We start from the raw sequence: 19,876 nt of genomic DNA, 5'->3' as shown, positions 1-19,876 counted from the left end.
TTTATAAGAGCTCAATATGGATAATTTCACATATCTTAAGAGCTAGTAACACTTTTTTTTGGTGTTGTTCACATTTTGGTTAGACCTGAAAAAATCTGAAAGTTTCATGAATTCCAATGTTTGGTGTATATTTGTAGACCTACTGGTATAAGTTATTATTTTTCTGTCTCATTGAGTTAAAACTATTTACATCTAAAGAGGAGAATTGATTTATTACAGTTATTTTTTTTGGCAAGTGAAAAAAATTTATATTCTACACTGATTTGGGTTTGTTTTCCTTCATTCTGTACTTTATTCTATTACTTAAGTTAATAAATATACCCAGTTAAAATGCAATTTTTGTAAGAATTTTTAATATAGTAAGGATCATTTAATATTCATATATGCATAAAAATAACATTGATATAGGGACATATATTTGTATTTTGAGGACTGTTTTGGTATCTAGTTATAGAAATCTGATGTTATTCTATTTCTGTCCTTCTTTAGTTAACATGCCCTTTAAATGTGTACTTGAAAAGTAAGGTATGAATTTGGAAGTACCATTCCACCAATAAAACAATACTAGGTTGGGATTGAATAAATTTTAAAGAAAGGACCTCAGATGTGAGCTTGCCTCCAAAGGTATCCACTGTACAACTGAACACTACATAGTGTGCAATCAGGAATCTGGTTTTGAACATCCTGGCCTGGGACACTGACCTACACACAGAGCAGCACAGTTCCTTTTGTTGATATTATATTCTTAAACTGATTCCTATGATTTTCACACTGTGTGTTTATTTTATAATCTGGCATTGTGCATAATAAACTATCTTCCACATTGTTCCCCCTTTTATTGTTTAAAAATCAAAATAACTCTACTTAGTTTCAATATTCTATCTGAGGCTAAACATATGAATCTTACGTCTTTTTATTTAATTCAATTTTTGCCCAATTTTATTCTTTTTAAATGATACATAAAAACAAAAGTTGTACATGTTAAAGGGGTACCACGTAATGTCTGATATGTATATATGTTTTGTAATGTTTAAATCAGATGCAATGTATTTATCTCCACAAACATTTCTCCTCTCTTTGAGGTGAAAACTAAAAATCCTTTCTTCAAGCTCATTTCTATCTGTAGTCATAATCCTGTGCAATATTATCTGTTTCGAGCCATCCATGGGCTGTGGGTGTGAGCTATGTGCATTTGAGCATATGAGGGGATGGGTCTGGCATTGCACACTGATTGGGTTGTGCAACACAAGTGTGCCTTTCCTCTTGCTCTGCCTGTGATCCCACATAGCACCTGAGATAGGTGTGATTTGCCAAAATGTCAATCAATCTGCTGACCACAAGACTTTCACCCTTCGAAACCCTACCCTTGGCCTTATTTGGGTGCAATGCTCTATTGAATGCCTTTTCCCCCAAAAATAGGGGGGTTTCAGGTTCGCTCTCTCTCTCTCTCTCTCTCTCTCTCTCTCTCTCTCTCTCGTCTCTTTCCTTCCAGCGCTATACAGTGTGGAGGAGCTGACCCTTGGGGTCACTGAGCAGTTCCATCCTTGAAAATCATGTCCATGTTTTGTGTGGTTTCTTCGTCATTTTCTCAGTTTATTGCTGCAGCCAGCTCCTTTGAACCCAGCTCATCTCACCAGCCCAGCCAGCTGGCAACATGTATCCCGGAGATACCTTTCCTGACTAGCTGTACATTAATACTGATGAATCAACTTTTCCCCACCCCACATCCACCAATGTCCCTGGTTCCTGGCAACTGTCATTCTACTCTCAATTTCTTTTAAAAATTACACATACAAGTGAGAGCACGTGCTATTTGTCTTTCTGTGCCTGACTTATTGTACTGAACATACTTATTTATAGTCCCATCTTTGTTGCAAATGACAGGATTTCATTCTTTTTTTGGTGACCCAGTAGTATTCCATTGTGCTTCTGCATCACATTTTCTTTTTCATTAATTAGCTGAAGGACACTGCAATTGTTCCTGGTTATGGTGAATAGAACTGCACTTAACATGGAGATGCAGACATTTCTTTGATGAACTGATTTTATTTTCTTTGGATAAATAGCTAGTAGTGGAAATGCTGAATCATAGGGTAGATCTATTTTTTTATTTTTAAAAGGAAACTCTATACTATTTTCAATAATAGCCATACTTATTTACATTTCCACAAAAAGTATAAAAAAATTTCACTGTTTTCCACATCTTTGCTATACTTGTTATCTTAAGTCTTTTTGACAATGGTCATTCTTACTTCAGTGAGGTCATATCTCATCATAGTTTTTATTTCCAATTCCCTGATGACCAGTCATATTGAGCATCTGTTTTGTGCCTGTTTGTTCATCATTTATATGTCTTTGTTTTTGAGAAATGTCTATTTAGATCTATTGTCCATTTTAATCAGTGTTTTCGATTTTATTTTATGATTCTTTTTTTCTTGATTTCTTATATATTCTGGATATCAATCCTTTGTCAGAGATATGCATTGCAAATATTTTCTACTATTCTGTAGGTTCTTTCTACAATGTGTTGTTTCCTTTGCCGTGTAGAAGCTTTTTAGTTTGATGTAATCCTCTTTGTCTAATTTTTGTCTATTTGCTGTGCTTGTGGCATCTTGTCCACAAAAATCTTTGTCCATTCCAAGTGTCGAAGAAATTCCCATTTGTTTTTTCCTGGAAGTTTCAGTTTCAGGTCTTACATCTAAGTCCTTAATTAATTTTCATTTTATCCCTTTAACTAGTCAGAGACAGGGGTCTATTTTCATCTTTATGCATATTGATGTTCAGTTCTCCCATTACATTTATTGAAAAGTCTACCCTTTCTTCAGTGGTTGTTCTTATCATGTTTGTTGTAAATCAGTGACTGTAAATGTGTGGCTTTACGGCAGGCTCTTTATTCTGTTCCACTGATATATGTGGCTGTTTTAATTCAGTACCATATTTTGATTTCTATATCTTTGCAGTGTTTTAAAGTCATGTAAGATAATGCCTCCAGCTTTATTCTTTTTCTTCCTGGTCAGGTGAGTTCACAAGTTTTGCCCCAGAATTGAATGAGGTCACTGGCTTAGCCCCCTCCCTGGCACAGCCATGTTCCATGTCCTGAGCCTGTGAAGACAGCTGCTCATTTTCCCTGTCAGGTAGTGAAGGAGCCTATGCTCCATATTGGAATGGCTAATGGCTTGACTCCTGCCTAGGTGTGGCTGTAGACTTGGCTCCAAGGTTGCAAAGGTCACTTTGGGGGCTTTCTGGTTGGGCAAGCAAAGGCTGTGCTCCATAGTTATTTAGGGTTTTTGGCTTGGTTATGTGCCAGCTGAAACATTTTTAAAACAAAACCATATCTAGGTAATAATTCCAGAATGTACATAGTGTTATAAGGGCATGTAAAACATTTACCAGAGTAGACACTACTGCAGTCTTAAAATGATCAAAATCATACAGCGTAGGTTCCCAGATCAGTATGGAATTAAGTTCAGAATCACTAACATAGTTAACTAGGCTACATCCATGCATTTTGAGAGTATATATTCCCCTTTGAAAAACCCAAAGGTAAGAGGAAGAAATCATAAGGAAATAATAAAGTATATTATCTGCTGGATGAAAGTAAGAAGTACGACAAACTTCTGGAATGTGAGCTATACAACAGGGTCGCAGGATACAAGGTCCACATAAACAAAGTCAAATACTTTCCTATGTATCAGCAATAAAAAGGCAGAACAGGTAGAATTTGAAAGAAAAGTGATATTTTTTATCTTATAATAACTTTTATACAGTGTTCTCAAAGTATTTTGAGATTTTATTTAAATAATAAAATACATCTAATTATAAATAATAAAATCTAACAAAATCGGTACAAAAATCTATATGACAAAAACTCCCAAATGTTGATGAAAGAAGTCAAAGATAATTCAATAAATTGAGAGATTTTTTTCTATGTTTGTGGATGGGAAGACTTAGTGTTATTAGGATGTCCATTTCCACACTATTCTTGGTCTCTTATAATCTTTGTATCGAAGAATCATTGAAGTGTGAGTGTGGTTATTTTGGGGGTGTAGTAAGGTGCACTCTCTCTCAGCTGATCTAGCTCAGCATCAGGTTCTCTACCTGTGATCTTTTAGTGTCCCAGGAGTTTCCCAGATCCTCACAGAAAGAGGGTAATGACAGTAACAGAAGCAAACAACATACAGCATTAAAGTAAGTACTCTGTGCCTACCATGACATTTGCAACAATAATTCCCATAAAAACAGGAATGGTAGCCCCAGCAATTGCAAACAGCAAAACCACTACATAGCTGCAAACTAGCTTTGGTTTTAAAGTAAACAGCAGTATCTACGATGGTATCCACAATACTAATAACTGCAACAGTATGCATGGTTTTGGCAGGAATTATATGAATCAAATAATTCTAAAAGATGTGAAACTACAGTTTATTAATTTTAAAAATCTGATAGGAAGGTAGAAGAATCAAAATGTAAACAGAGAAAGCAGAAGAGATGTAGCAAGTGATGGCTATAAAGGAGGAGAAAAATAAAAAGAGAAACTAAAGCCAGAGATAAGGAGAAAACAAGAGAATTTGTCTATTAGAGGAAGAAGAAAGGAGTGAAATCAAAATAAGAGAAATAAACAATAGCAAAAGAGAACCAAAATAAACAATAAAAATCTACATGGGCTCTCTTGTCCAGAGAGGAGGTCCACGGAACAGAATAGAGGAGAGTGTGGCTGTGGAGTCACTAATCAAGACCTCTGGAGACCAAGCAGGAAGCAGGTCTGATTTTATTGAGCAGTTACCATGGATATATACACAGGCAGTAGCTAAGCAGATTACAGGCAGCCACAGTACAATTTCTGGCCAACTGTTCATGCAGTGACCAATGGAAGAGTGGGCTGTGGAGCAAGTGCTGGGATTGCAACACATGGCCTCACACCCAGGGCTGTGCCTATGGGATAAGCAGTTTGCTACTCATACGCCTTGCATGAGGGGAGTGGCCTGCCACTCAGACACCCTTAATGTATGTTATGGATGCAGTACTCCATGCATTTGTCCCCATGAAAATCCTTAACCTTCAAAAGACAAAACAAAGAGAAAAAAATTATAATGCTAAAAATGAGAAAAAGAAACATAGATAAATATCTACATCTATGTGAATATATGTGTATATATATATATATATATATATATATATATATCCACAAACCAATCAACACTGAAAGAACCCCAAAAGAAAAAAAGGAAGAAAAGAAAAATGATTCTTAATAAAAATGTAAGAATTATCTCCACTGAAGTGGCAAAACTGTCATTGAGGATAAAGGTTCATTGTCCTTCTTTCCATTTCTTCTTGGGCTGTGTATCCCTCAGAGCAAAGGCTAGGAGTTGTTAAACTCTTTCTCTTTATGTGTTTCTCATTGAACCACCAGCTGTAGTGGCCTAGGACTGAATGGCTTTCAACTTCCCTTCTCAGTAGGATAAGGAATGATGGAATGGGAAATATTATCAATTGGCATTCTGCTGGGACAGACCAGGTGGATGCACTCCCAGGGTAGGGCTGCTGCAGAATTCTAAGTGGTGGGCTTCAGTGGCTGAGCTAATCATGTCTTAGGAACTTTGTTAGGTGATATCCTCTCTGGATAGTTTAGATCACTACACCCCTAGGACAGGCAGATTCCTATCTCAGGTGGTTGTCTGGATCTGAGGAATCTCTCAATAATTTTTTACCAGGAGCTGGGAAACCAACCCTCCACAAGTCTTACACACTTTGCCATCCATGAATATGACCTTCCCAGGTTTACTCCCTGAGTGTATTCACACTCATCTGTTCAATTTCCTAACTCTCTTTAGTTCGTCATATGGGTCGCCATGCTCAAGGAAAAGGCCAGTTGTATTCCCCTACATATCTCTGGCTTGAATCCCCCTTTGTACAATCTTCTTTGTGCCTGTTTCACTAACATTCTGCTACATACATGCCTTACCACATGGTTGCACTTGCAGGGATAGTCTGGCAATGTCTGCTATGATGTCCTGGGCTCCCACAGCGGCAAGCTACATACAGCATGGCTCCTCAGCAGCGCTCCTACCTCAGCTCTCTGCTTGCCAGTTGAGAAACAGAGCACTTTTAAAATACCAGTTTGCTATACAGCCTCTGGATCAGCTAAGTCCATGTTGCTTTTCTGTTTCTACAGGTTTTTCCATGCCAGTTTTGTTGTCTGTTTTGTTTCTTTCTCTGTGTTATCCTTCCACTCTGAGGTGAACAGTGATGTTCCCTCTATTGTTAATTACTTGTCTTCAATGTAAGCATTCTTGTTCTTTGCTGAATGTACCCAAATTTATGAATCTAAGAGACTCTTACTGTCTATTAGTAAATTTCAGTGATTTCTCTTTTTTAGTCACTTTGCTGAAAAGCAGTATTTTTTCCTTTTGCATCAAGAACCACAGAAATATGGAAACGCAGCCTTCTTCCAATTCTCCATCTTGAATTTCCAACACCTCTTCCTAATCAAGTAATCACCATAGAATTCTTTTTTTGATTATTAATGTGAATTAAATTTCAAGTATTCAGCCAAATGTAAACCAATACAAAGCACGAGTAACATCTCTCAAAGAGAGTTGTGAGAATTAGAAAACAGACCTGGGATGTGGGATAATCCACAGTGCTGAGATTAATGAAAAATGAAAGAACTGTCTTCATTAAGGTGGTCAAAACTGTCACTGAGGATGGAGGATCACTGTGAATGCCCAACTGTTTTTCTTTCCATTCATTCCTGGGCTCTGTCATTTGATGAATCCAGTTGGAAGTAGGCTATGCTCCATGAACATGTTCATTAAATTCCTTTGACTTCACTGGGGAAAACTGGGTGCTTTTACATTGAAATTATCTCATTCTAGTCTTATGTTGTCAACTTTGTCACTTACCAATTCTATTTGTGACAGGATATGTTAAGTTTTCCACAGCATTATGATAAGCCCATACTGATTTCAGAAAACTTCTGAATGACTTGCATCAATATGTTTGTACATATATGGTTATGGACATCATATGTATATTGGCCATGCATTTCATCTTTATGAACATAATTCTTAAAAAGACTTATATCATCAAATAAACCATTTGACTCAGCAAACCCACTATTAGTCATTTACCTATTTAAAAAAAAACATTATGTATCACAATTCCATGAGTATTCACACAATTTTAAAATTAGCCACTACATATTAGACATAACCTTAATGTCCTAAAGTGGAAAATTAATAAAAGAAACATGCATGGAATTGAATGTGAATCACCAATGAATAGAAATTACTAACACACAAGCACATAAATGAATCTCAAGTGAAGAAACCTAGATTCAAAAGGGAACACTCTGGGTGGTTCTGGAAGTCAGAACCGCAATGAGAACAAACAAACAACAACAACAAAAAACCCTCTACTTGTTAGGATGTCTGTTATTAAAAAAAATAGAGTGAAATGTCAAATGAAGCACAATGGCACATACCTATAATCCCAGGTACTTGTAAGACTGAGGCAGGAAGATCCCAGTACCAAGTCAGGCTGGGCAAGTTAGGGAGACCCTATCTCGAAATATAAAGTTCTGGTGATATAGCTCAGTAGTAAAGGACTTGCCTAGCATCTCAGTGTCTTGGGTTCAATCCCCAGTACGGAAAAAAATGTTAAAGAGAGTAATTAAGTTATGTTGAGTATGTAAAAAGAGAACTCTTGGATACGGTTGGTAGGCATCAAAACATCAAGAATTATCAAAAATTAAAAATAGGACTACTATATGATGTAGCATTCACTATTGTATAAATATGCAAAGAAAGGAAATAAACATATCCAGGAGATAGTGTTTCACAGTCATTGCAGCATTATTTGCAATAGTCATTGTATTATTAACCTGTATTCATCAATGGATTAGCTGATAAAGGAAATGTGGCACATATAAAAACAATAGAATACTATTCGGCATGTATAAAGGATATAATTGTGACAACATGGATGAAACTGGAGGTCATTATACTAAATGAAATAAATCAGAATTAGAAAGAAAACTACCAGATAATCTCGTTTATATGCAGACATTAACAAAATCAATAAATAGCAAGATCAGAGAAATGGGATTACAAAAAGCAGAGTTGGGGAAGAAATAGGTAGAAGTATCAAATATTAAAATGTACTGTTAGGATGAATGAATCTACAGAAGTCATATGTTGCACGAAGACCATAGTTTATAATTTGGTATTGCATGCCAAAAATGTGCTGAAGATTTGTAGGTGCTCTCACCAATACAGTTTCTATATAAAGTGATGGATAATGTTAATTTGTTTGAGTCCAGAAAACATTTACTACTAAAATAAATAGCAAAACATCATGCTGTGCCATTTAAGTAGATACAATGAAGGCACATTTAAAAGCTAAAAGTAAGGCAAAACTGTAGGAAAAAAAATCAGATTCTTGGTTGTCTGAGTCAGAGTGTGGGGCTTGGTTAACTACAAGGAAAGTCTGGGGTTTAACAGGACTGTTGTATATCTGGATGGTGTGATAGTTTTCCAAATGTGCATGTTTAGCTCTAGACCTGCGGACTTAAACCTTTTCATGTTATTACATGTATATTATATCATGACAAAAATAAAAATATTACATCATCATTTACACACTGTAAGGAATTGATTTATTACATCACTAAGGTCCTACTACTTCTTCAAGTTTCACAGAAATCCTATACTCCCTCCAGCTCTCTAAACCAACATCCTTGCCCAGATGCTGCCTCTCATAGCTCCTTCACTTCATAGCTATGGGACATGCACAGGCACATACTATTGTTTATGCATTTTCACATCTGAAAGAGCCCAAGGGCTCTGGTTGAATGAGGCAGTGCCAGGAAGGCTTTTAGAGTCCCAGCCTGTGAGAAAGCCTTGAGTTCTTAGGTTCTCTGACTGAGATGACTTTGGACCCTAGTCCTCAGGTTACAATAATGAATTGTAGAGCAAATAAGTTCATGTAAATATGTGAGAAAACAAATGAAAGTAGTAAGGAAACAATGATAGAGAGTGGGGGAGAATGAGGGAGGAGGGTAGCTGAATCAGAAAAAAAATGCAAAAGGCAGGGGATAATCACACATTTCACATCAAACTAGTTGAAAATAAAAATGGAAAGCCAAGAAACACAAGGGGAAAAAATATCCTTTGATAGATATATGTTCAGTAGTCCCCCTTTCGAAAAAGGATGAGGGTTTGTTGGTTTCAGCAGATATCTGAAACCAACAAACCTTCCTAATTTTGCTTGTTCTTGTACATACTTACCTATGATAGAGTTAATTGACAGGATGAAATTAGCAACAATAACTAATGAAGTAGAAAAATTGTCATAGTGCACTGCAGTAGTGAATTGGAGCTCTCTCCTCTCCCCTCAAAGTGTCCACTGTCCTATACTGACCTTTCTTTTGGGCCATGGTTTATAGTGGGGAACTAAGACTGTGGAAAGTGAAATTGTGGATAAGTGAGGACAACTATATATACCCTTCTCATTTTTTATAGAAACAGTTAACAGATGAATTTGCTCCAAGCTCAGAAGTAACAATAGCATTTGGATAAAACTGATATAAAATGGCTGCATATAATTATTATGTATAGTATGATGAGTTTAATCTGTGCACACACCTGAGAAACCATGACCACAGCCAAGATAATACACATATCCAGCACTTGCCAGAGTTCCGTTGGGTCCCTTTGGTTTTGTTTGATTTGATGTATGGTATTTTGGGTTGGGGGTGCTAATTTTTGTTATTTTGCTATTTGGTTTTTGGCTTCTCTTGTAGGAACTCAACATTAGATCTATTCTCTTAAAAGATATTTAAGTGTACAATACCATGTTACTTAATCTGGACATAATGTTGTATGGTGGATCTCCAGGACTCATCTATCTGTAATAATTAAATCTTTATAGTTATTAATGCCTCTTTTTTTTCTTCCTCCCCAGCCCCTGGACACGACTATCCTGTGGTCCACTTCTATGAGTTTCACCATTTGAGATTCCTCACAGAAATAGAATCATGCAGCATTTGACCTTCTGCAACTGGTTTTAATTCATGTTCGTATAATGCCCTTAAAATTTATTCACGTTGTCAGAAATGACAGGCAATAATACTCCATTATATGTACACACAATTTCTTTATTGATTCATCTGTCCATGGACACTTAGATTCTGTATCTTGGCTATTGAGAATAATACCTCAAATTACATGAAAAATTATATATTTCTTCAAAATACTTATTCCATTTCTACAAAATATATGCCCAGTGTAGAGATTGGTGGGTCTCAGGATAATTCTATTTTTAATGTTTTGAGGAATTTCTACATTGTTTTTCATAGCAACTCTACCATTTCACATGGCCACCAACAATGTACAATTCCCCCATGTCCAGGCCAAAATAATTTACCTTTAATTTAAAATTTCTTTTCTTACATTGTAACTTGGTCTAACTTGTACCTAGCATTGAAAATGGTGCAGTATCACATAATGAGTTTTCAAATCAGGGAGGGCTGAAAGCTAAGGATCCCCAAGGAACATGTAAACAAAAGTCTCTCCACATACTTGGCCCTATTTAAAAGCAGAACTGGAAAGTCTCTAGCCCAGGTCTATTCTTCACAGTGTGTATGTATCACACTGAGGTGCACACACTGTCACCAACACGGATCACCTCGTAAAAACTGGACTTGGCTTGGGATGTAAAGTAGAATGTAAGGTAATCATCCTATGAGAATCTGGTGTCAGAGCTGACTTCTGTAGAGTAAGTAAATCACAAACGATCTGATTTTAAACCTACACTGCATCCCATCCAATAATTTAATTTTTTTTTTGTTGAGCAGTTTTTCACAGCTAAATCTATTATGTAGTTGCTGTGCTATCAGAAAATAATATAGTTTTTTTTTTTCCCCAACTGCTCCCTGAGACTTCTGGACTCTTTACAGCAGTTTCACAAAGTAACAAAAGACAAAGTCCTTCTACACTCTCACAAACTCCCAGACCCTCAGGTTTGGGAAGCTGTTTTACAGGTAATTTAATTTTCCTTAATTTTTTGTAATTATTTTTGGATTGTGATGACTCGTATCTTTTGCTCAAAGTGCAAAAAGCTGCAGAAATACTCAGGCACTATAATTAGTAGGATAATGTATAGTCAAGTTGAAAAGAAATGGTTAAGTTAAAATTATTTTAATACATAATTAGCTTCTTTCTCTACTTCCATATGCAATGTAAGTTTATTTTTATTTTGATTATCTCCTCATAGAAAAATATGTCTTATTTCACAAATATTATTAATTTCTTAGTCCTCTCAAAATCAAGATTTCTATAAAAAGCCATGTCTAACATGAAATTTATATTGCAGACTTTGAAGTCAGACAGACCTAGCTTCTATTTCAGCTCTGCTGCTCTCTAGCCATATGATGGGAAAATTGAGTTCTCACATCTGCAAAATGGCAATAAATGCTGTTTTATTAAAATATGATTCTTTCAATGAGCCTAATACAAAGCTGGAATATAATATCTGGTAATTGTTGAATTTGGAATCTTCCAGTTTCTAACCTAAAAATGGTAAGGGGAAAAAACATTGAAATTGAGATGGAAGGAGACAAAGAAAGAAAGGGAGAAAAAAAGAAGGAAATGAGGAAGGGAGTGAGGAGAGGAGAGAAGAAAGGAAGGAGAACAGGAGAGGGAGGCAGGGGGAGAAGAAAGAAGGAAGAAATTTAAAAAATGAACTTGGGGCTTTCTGGTATATGAATATAAATAGTTCAAGGAGAGAAAATGAAATAATATAGTTGAATAGCTTAAAAACAAATGAGTTTATAATCTTATTATATCCCATGAGGGGCTAGCTGTCACATAATGATCATTTAAACTATTCCCTAAGATGATACCTGTCTTACCAATAAGAGCCAGGAGCCCATCAAGGTATGACAATAGGGGCATTGCTCAGGCCAAGGAATATACAGTTTTGAAAACATATATTCTTATGGAGAAATTCAAAATATTCGGAAATACAGTATATAAAGATATAAATGTGCATTCAGCATCTGGGGGCACTTTTGGTAGCTAACTCCCCTATTTTAAATGATTCAATGAACAGTTTTTCACATACTTTGCAAGTAGACTTTGACTCAATTAATTCTCCTTTTACATATACATTTAACAATAGATTTATGTACAAGAAATATATTTTTGCATCTGGAATATATCTACATCGTTTCTCTGGATTCACTCTGGTAAAATAAAAAGAGTAAACATATTTTATAGCTGTGCATTAAAGACAAATCTTTCTTGCAGAAGAGGCAGATTCCTTTATGACTTGGAAAATCTGTTTATAGAGAATATTTTATTATACATATTTTAAATCAGAATATTCATTTTGATAAGTGTATATATTTCACTTTTGGTGAGTTAAGTTTTTTGACTTGCCCTTCTTTTTTCCTTTAAAACTTTTCTTCAAATGTCTCCAGTTTATTATATGTCAATTATGCCTTCAAAAGCTCTGTAAAAAGACAGTAGAAAGAACTATATTAAAGATTTATTAAAACCTCACTATAAGTATTAGAAAACTATAACAAAATAATTAGTGTGCATATGGGAAACATGAGCAAAATAGAAATTGTCATCTAGGATACTTTGTAATCATACTTGAAAATGACCTGCAGGGATGCACTGAGCAAGAAATACAACTTACTTCTCATTTCCTCAGAATATAACCTCAACCCACTTAGGGATGTGCAGCATTGTACTTCCTTTTATGTGTAAAATGGAGTGAGGTTTCCAATGAAGCACATCATAGCATTATTATTTTGAGTCTATAAAAATTTCTCTCCTTTGTACATCAAATAAATTCTTGGGATATAAGAATATCAGGAGAGCAACAATAAATGAGTAGCTCCACTATCTCACCAATTGCCCAAGATTTCTTCTGCTCTTGCCTTCCTCCATTATCACATACACCTGATTGATTCTATCTTCTTAATAATCACTCAAATGTAGCCATTTCCTTCCACCTCTTTTCTCTTTCTTCCACCAAATGGACTGTTGTGATGTTCGACCTGCCTTTCTATACTTTGGTAGCCTCCTGCTTAGCCACAGACTGTGCACACATCTAAATTCAAGAAAAATTTATTTTAGACCTCAAGTTTAGTACAATGCTAAAATTCCATTTTGTGCATGAGATATAGTTACCCCTGCAAGCTGAACATTAAGTTCTCGTTTTTATTCTAGAAGTTCATTACTTTCTCTTTGGATCCCATTACAACAGAAAATACTAAATGGAAGGAGCAAACCAATCTGTGGTGCATCAGTTCATTTTGCAGGGACTTTGTAACTCAAAGGAGCTACAGATCTTCCTCTTCCTCTCATTCTCCATACTCTACATGATGACTATGGTGGGCAACCTCTTTGTTGTGCTGTTAACCATCACTGACCCCCATCTTCATTCCCCCATGTACTTCCTGTTAGCTAATCTCTCCTTTGTTGACTTCTGCCTTTCCTCAGTCACCACCCCTAAATTGACCACAGACCTCCTAAAGGACAAGAAGACCATTTCTTTTGGGGGATGCATGAGCCAGATCCTCTGTGTTCATTTCTTTGCAGGGGGTGAGATGGTGCTTCTTGTGACAATGGCCTATGACCGTTATGTGGCCATCTGCAAACCACTCCATTACTCCAGCGTCATGGACAGACAAAAGTGCATCTGGCTAGTTCTGATATCATGGATCATTGGCTTTGTGCATGCCATGAGTCAACTGATTATGATTTTGGAGCTGCCCTTCTGTGGCCCCAGAGTAGTAGACAGCTTTTTCTGTGACATTCCTTTAGTGCTTAAATTAGCCTGCATGGACACTAATACTTTGGGAATGCTGATAAATGCAGACAGTGGTATTTTGGCAACAACTTGCTTCATTGTTTTGCTGGTCTCCTACACCTATATCCTATTAACTGTCCGCCTTCACTCTGAAGGTGGTGCCTCAAAGGCCCTGTCGACCTGCACTTCCCACATCATAGTGGTGGTGTTGTTCTTTGGACCCTGCATCTTCATCTATCTGTGGCCAGTCAGCATCACTTGGGTGGACAAGTTTCTAGCTGTGTTTTACACAGTAATCACACCTCTGCTGAACCCAGCCATTTACACACTGAGAAATAAAGATATTAAGAGAGCCACAAAGAAACTTCTGAATCAGCATGTGAAATCCATGGGATAATAATTAGGTCTCTCATGTCATCAGAAAATCTACTGTGGCAGCCCAGCTTGTCTGCACTTTGGCCTGTAAATTAAATTGTACTGCATATATGACTTATTCTTATCTATGTTCTATGAGTGCTCACAGATGTATGGCTTGTATTCTTTCAATTATGAAAATCATTAAATTTTCAAAAATTTAATATTTTTATCCTGACCACTTTTAGGGAATCATAACTCTATATCAATATCCCTTTGCATAATTCAAAGATTATTAAAATTATAGCTATAAAAATTTCAGCTATTTATTAAATACTACACATATTCTCAACACAGTGCACATATTTGACCTAGATTATGTAGTGCATACCAAATCTCTTTGAATTAATTATTTCTGTTTTAAAAATGAAACATGATTGCTGGGCATAGTGCACAACTATGATCCCAGGTGCTTGGGAGGCTGAGACAGGAGGATCATAAATTTGACACAAGACTCAGAAAATTAGTGAGGCCCTACGCAACTTAGACCTATCTTTAAAGGAAAAGTTATTTAAAAAGAGATAGAAAAAATTACTCAGCATTAAAAAAAGAACAAAATCATGGCATTTGCAGGTAAATGGATGGAGTTGGAGAATATTAAGCTAAGTGAAATAAGCTGATCCCCCAAAACCAAAGGACGAATGTTTTCTTTGATACAAGGATGCTGACATATAATGGTAATGGTGGGGGGAGCATGGGAGGAATGGAGGAACTTTAGATAGGGCAAAGGAGAGGGAGAGGAATGGAGGGTGCATGGAGGTAGGGAAGATGGTGGAAGGAGATGGACATCGTTACCCTGAATACATGTATGAATACACGAATGATATGAAACTATTTTGTGTACAACCAGAGACTTGAAAAATTGTGCTCTATATGTGTAATATGAACTGAATTACATTCTTCTGTCATATATAACAAATTAGAATAAATAAATAATTTAATTAAAAAGAGATATGGATGTATCTCAATGTAATGTGCTTCTGGGTTCAATCTCCAGTAGCCTCCTCCTAATTAATTTAAATAAATTCAGCATGATTGCAGGGGTATAGATCAATAGAAAATGTGTCACGCTTCTGAAATATAATTTAAAACCCTTAATCTCTAAGGGAGGGTCCCATTACACTTATATGCATGTTTTTGAAGGCTATTTTGTGTTCCATGCAATTCAAAGGAATCTAAGAATTTTTTTCCAAGAATAAGGAACATGGTAAATGAACTTATTAGAACTTTCCAATATAGTTATGGTATATCATCTACTCATAGTCTCTTTCTAAGGATACTGTTCAGGTTTATTTAAACATGGTTTCCCCTCCATTATTCAAAGCATAAAATTAAATCTTCATTTGATATATGGTTGAAAAATTCCAGTACAACATATTCATCTTAATTTGGAAATGGAGATGATACTAAAGACATTTGCACTGTCTTCTCCCACTTGGAAAACAAAATGATAAAGGAGTGGAACCACAATACCACTCCCTTTGCTCTATGAGAAAAACCTTTTAAGTTTTTGTATAAATGTAGAGTCCCTGGATTTTTCAATTTTCTAATACAAAGGGAGAGGTATTTGCAACCCTTAGTTATTTCTTGTCTTGGTTAATAAATTATTTTTACGATTACACTTTTCCTTACATGTAAAAAATTAACATAATGCAGGATGGAGAAGGAGAGAGTTTACTGATTCAAAGCAAAAGAAATGTAGACTGTTGGTTCCAAAGGCAAAGAATAAACATCAATAACAACAAAGTTAGATTACTCATTTAATTTATGCAAAGTTTGATCAGTTATATGATTATGTAATACTGCACCTGACAAATTTTCAACATTGTACTTATACCTGACAACAACCCTTACTCTCAAACAGCCAGATAGACACACATGATACAACACTTGCAACATGAGTGTCTATATAGATGTACACATAGATGCATGTGTATATATAATGTTTTCTATATTTTGTAAAATTGTTATTTTACTTTATGTAATACTGATGAAATTATTATTTTACTATATATAGTAACATAAACATATTATTACCAAAATATGGATAGTAAAATACAAATTATACTATATGTATTTATGTATATATGTGTGTGTGTGAGCATACATTCTCGCCCTTTTATTCAAGCATGTGGGTGAGGAGGATATTTTTATTTTCTAGTAATATTTTGTTGTGGTGGTGGTTTTTCTCTCTCTTCCTTCTTTCTTTTATTCTTTCCATATCTATCTCTTCTTTTCTCCTTTTCTTTGTAATTTTTCTTTTTTATTCTTTTTTATACTACCATACAATCCAGTTATACCACTACCGGTTGTATACTAAAAGGAAATGAGGTCAGCATAAAAAAGAGATACCTGCATACGCAGCACTATTCACAATAGCCAAGAGATGCAATCAGCTAAGTTCCCATCAACAGAAGAATACATAAAGAAAATTTTAGTTATGTACATATTGGGAGTATATTCAGCCATAAGGAAGAATGAAATCACACCCTTTATAGAAAAAAGGATGGAATAGGAAGATATCACATTAAATGAAAGAAGTCAGACACATAAAGACAAGTATCTCATGTTTTCTCTCATATACAGAAACTTAAAAAAAAAGCAAGATTTGAAAGGGGACCTTTTATGATGGGGGTGTGGGAGGAGATACGGAGAGTGAGGAAGTAGAGAAAGGTAGAAGGATATGCATGTTTGGAAAATTCATGGTGAAGCCAATTAGATGTATAATTAATATATGGTATTAATGAAACAAGTACCCCATAGAAATGATTCAAAATTGAACAAAAAATACTTTTTGTCTGGAAAAAATAAAACAAAATAAAATTCAATATATCAATAAAATCAGTTCATTATTTCAAAAGACAACCAAAACGGATCAAATATTAACAAGACTGATCAAGAAGGAAAGGAACAAGGCACAAATAAAGCCAGGAATGAAAAATAATGCCATTCTACAGATGCTTCAGTCCTTACATATCTTACCAGGTGGTGTATACACAACTTTGTGTCAAATATTTAAAAATTTACAAAAAATGAAAATTTTACTTTTTAAAAAACATTACTAAAGTCAGAATTTCTTAGCGTCTTGTATCTTATAAACAAATTAAAATATTGCAGTTAAAACATTTGCTGTCTCCACTGATCCCTCTCTTACACCATCACAGTGAGAGAAGGTGGGGTGCCTCATTCTTCATAGATAGGAATATAAATCTGTTGCACTACTCAGCAATCTGACCCAACCTGGGAGAAATCAAAAGTACCTGATTATATCCAGGCAGGCATTTAATCGCAAGTTATTATTCAGCCTTTACTATCATGAGTGTGGATAGGGCCACAACATCTTCTGTTATTTTAGAATATAGTAGAGCATTTACTGTATATTTTTTTTCAATCTTGCTAGGCTGCCCTTTTCCAGTTCTTCTGGATAGAAGCACAGGTTTTTGTTTGGACTATTTTTGTCTTTGCCTATTGGCATTTACCAGTTACCTGCATCTTCAATTTCCAATCTGAAATCTATGAGACAATGAAAAGCCCAGGGGACTTGTTACCATGTTGGTACTTGAGTTACAAAGTTGAAAGTGATATATTTTCTCACCACCATTCAGAGTCTTCTTAACATTATTCTATATACATATTGGTCTGGGTTTTTACTTGTACTTGGAGGGATAAAAATACCCTCCTTCACGTTTCCAGAAGTAGAAGTAGGATTTAGTTTGAGATATTTAACCTCCTTGAATTTCAATTTCCTTATTGATGCTATCACAATAATAACAGTTACCTTGCAGACTTGTTGAAATAATTACAAATAACTTTAAAACTTGGCCTTTCATGTTATGTACTCTCTAAATACAATTGTCCAAAAGATGCTGGTTGTGTGAATGACTCAGTATACTATGTCTCAACTGCAGCAGAGCACATTGTAGTTATAAAAGGAAGAAGGGAGGCAGGCAGAGAAGTAAAAGGGGGAAAACTATTATACAGTAAGGGCATCAGTGTGTTCAATTTTGACACAAATAATAATATTGCAATGAATTAAAGCTATTTCTAGATGTATCTCAGTTTGTAAAAGGGGCATTGGCAACATGGGATAATGCTGACAATCAAGAATTTTTCTTCTATGAAGACAACATAAGAAATGTTAAAATATGGGCGCTACTACATTTTAGATACAAGAAAGTTGTTATGGTTATATTTATTATTAGCAATATTGTAATATTATAAAATATTTGTAAAACATTTGAGTTACACTTTTTTATAACTTTAGGGTCATTTACATTCTAGGACACTTTATTGTGGCTTTTAAAAATAATAAAAAATCAGTTAAATAATTCACGCAATTTCAAGAAAATGTTAACAATAGGATCATATCATAATGGAAAAGAAGAAGAAAATGAAAAATTTTCTTTCTCTTCTCCCTCTTTAACATTCCGCAGCTTCCTCTAGGTTCTCGTATTCTCTCCGTATCTCAGTCTCTTTTGATATTGTTGTAAAAAAAAAAAAAAAAAAACTGAGACTTGGTACTTTATGAAGAAAAAGAGGTTTATTTGGCTCTAGATTCTGGTGGCTAGAAAGACCAAAGAAGAAGACACAAGAGTCCTGATGAGGGGCATCCTTGCTGCATCAGAAGGCAGAGAAGTAGAAAGGGAACTGACAGGATGCAGAGGGGCCCAAGGCATGGGATAGCCTTGCTTTATATTAACCAACTCATGAAAACCCAGTTATAGGAGACCTGAATGATTCCCACAAGACAATTCTCCCACAAGAATGAACCCATTCATGAGGGTGGAGTCCCCATAACCTAATTACTTTATACTAGGCTCCACTTCTAAAGGTTCTGCCTCCTCAAATTGCCATACTGGAGACCCAGCTTCCAGCAAATGAACCTTTGGTGGAAAACTATATCTAAACCATAGAATTCTCCAGGCCTTTTCTTCCAAAAAATAAAACTTTCAATTGTAAAAAAAATTGCTGTCCCATAACTACTGACTCATGTCAACAGCTGTGTCTTCATAGTCACTGTGCAGAGCCATCAAAACAAAATATTACAATTAAAATTGTATAAATATGATCTCATTTTTTTTTTTGCAAATAGTCTTACTGGATTCTAATCACCCTTTTCTCACATTGAGGTCACTAATGGAAACCTGATATCACTTAAAGGGCAATCATGGATGGGAAGATTACAGTATGTGCTCTGCTCACTCTATATGTAGAAACAGAAGTTTCTACATATAGAGTTCAAGCACGGTGGTTGTTATATCCAAGAGTGAGCAAAACATGACAGGAGAAATTAAGGCCACCTTCAGAACAAATGTCTCCAGTGAATTGTAAGAACCTTTTAAAATTAGACTGGATATATATATATATATATATATATATATATATATATATATATATATATTATTGTTTTCACAATAAAACTGTGAACTTCAGACTTCCACTGAAGGAAGCACTGAGAATAATGAGACCCAAATGTTCCTCTGAACTTACAGGAAGCATAAGTCCAAGTGGACCCTAAGGTCACTAGTACAATGACAACATGGAGATGCTGAGTTGGACAGTACTGCCCTCAGCAGAACTCTAACCTTCAGAGTTGCCACCAGAACACACTTTAAGGTTCAATCATGTGACACCAGAG

The 19,876-nt window shown here is 35.4% G+C and overlaps 1 protein-coding gene across 1 annotated transcript; it reads left to right on the top strand.

Annotated features, from left to right (window-relative positions):
- Nucleotides 1–13,288: 13,288 nt before the first annotated feature.
- On the top strand, nucleotides 13,289–15,437 carry LOC113177042 (olfactory receptor 4K3-like). Its single transcript, XM_026381577.2, has 2 exons — nucleotides 13,289–14,189; nucleotides 15,376–15,437. Exons 1-2 carry the CDS (start codon nucleotides 13,289–13,291, stop codon nucleotides 15,435–15,437), a joined length of 963 nt encoding a protein of 320 aa, XP_026237362.2.
- Nucleotides 15,438–19,876: the final 4,439 nt, after the last annotated feature.

Source organism: Urocitellus parryii, chromosome 6, assembly GCF_045843805.1.
Source record: "Urocitellus parryii isolate mUroPar1 chromosome 6, mUroPar1.hap1, whole genome shotgun sequence".
Taxonomy (NCBI): Eukaryota; Metazoa; Chordata; class Mammalia; order Rodentia; family Sciuridae; genus Urocitellus; species Urocitellus parryii.
The sequence above is the reverse complement of the archived record's forward strand: the minus strand, read 5'-3'. Positions and strand labels throughout refer to the sequence as shown.

Coding starts and splice junctions, on each gene's coding strand:
- LOC113177042 (XM_026381577.2), top strand. CDS start 13,289: ATGGAAGGAGCAAACCAATCTGTGGTGCATCAGTTCATTTTGCAGGGA. Junction 14,190..15,375: donor TAAGAGAGCCACAAAGAAAC/TTCTGAATCAGC, acceptor ATATGCATGTTT/TTGAAGGCTATTTTGTGTTC.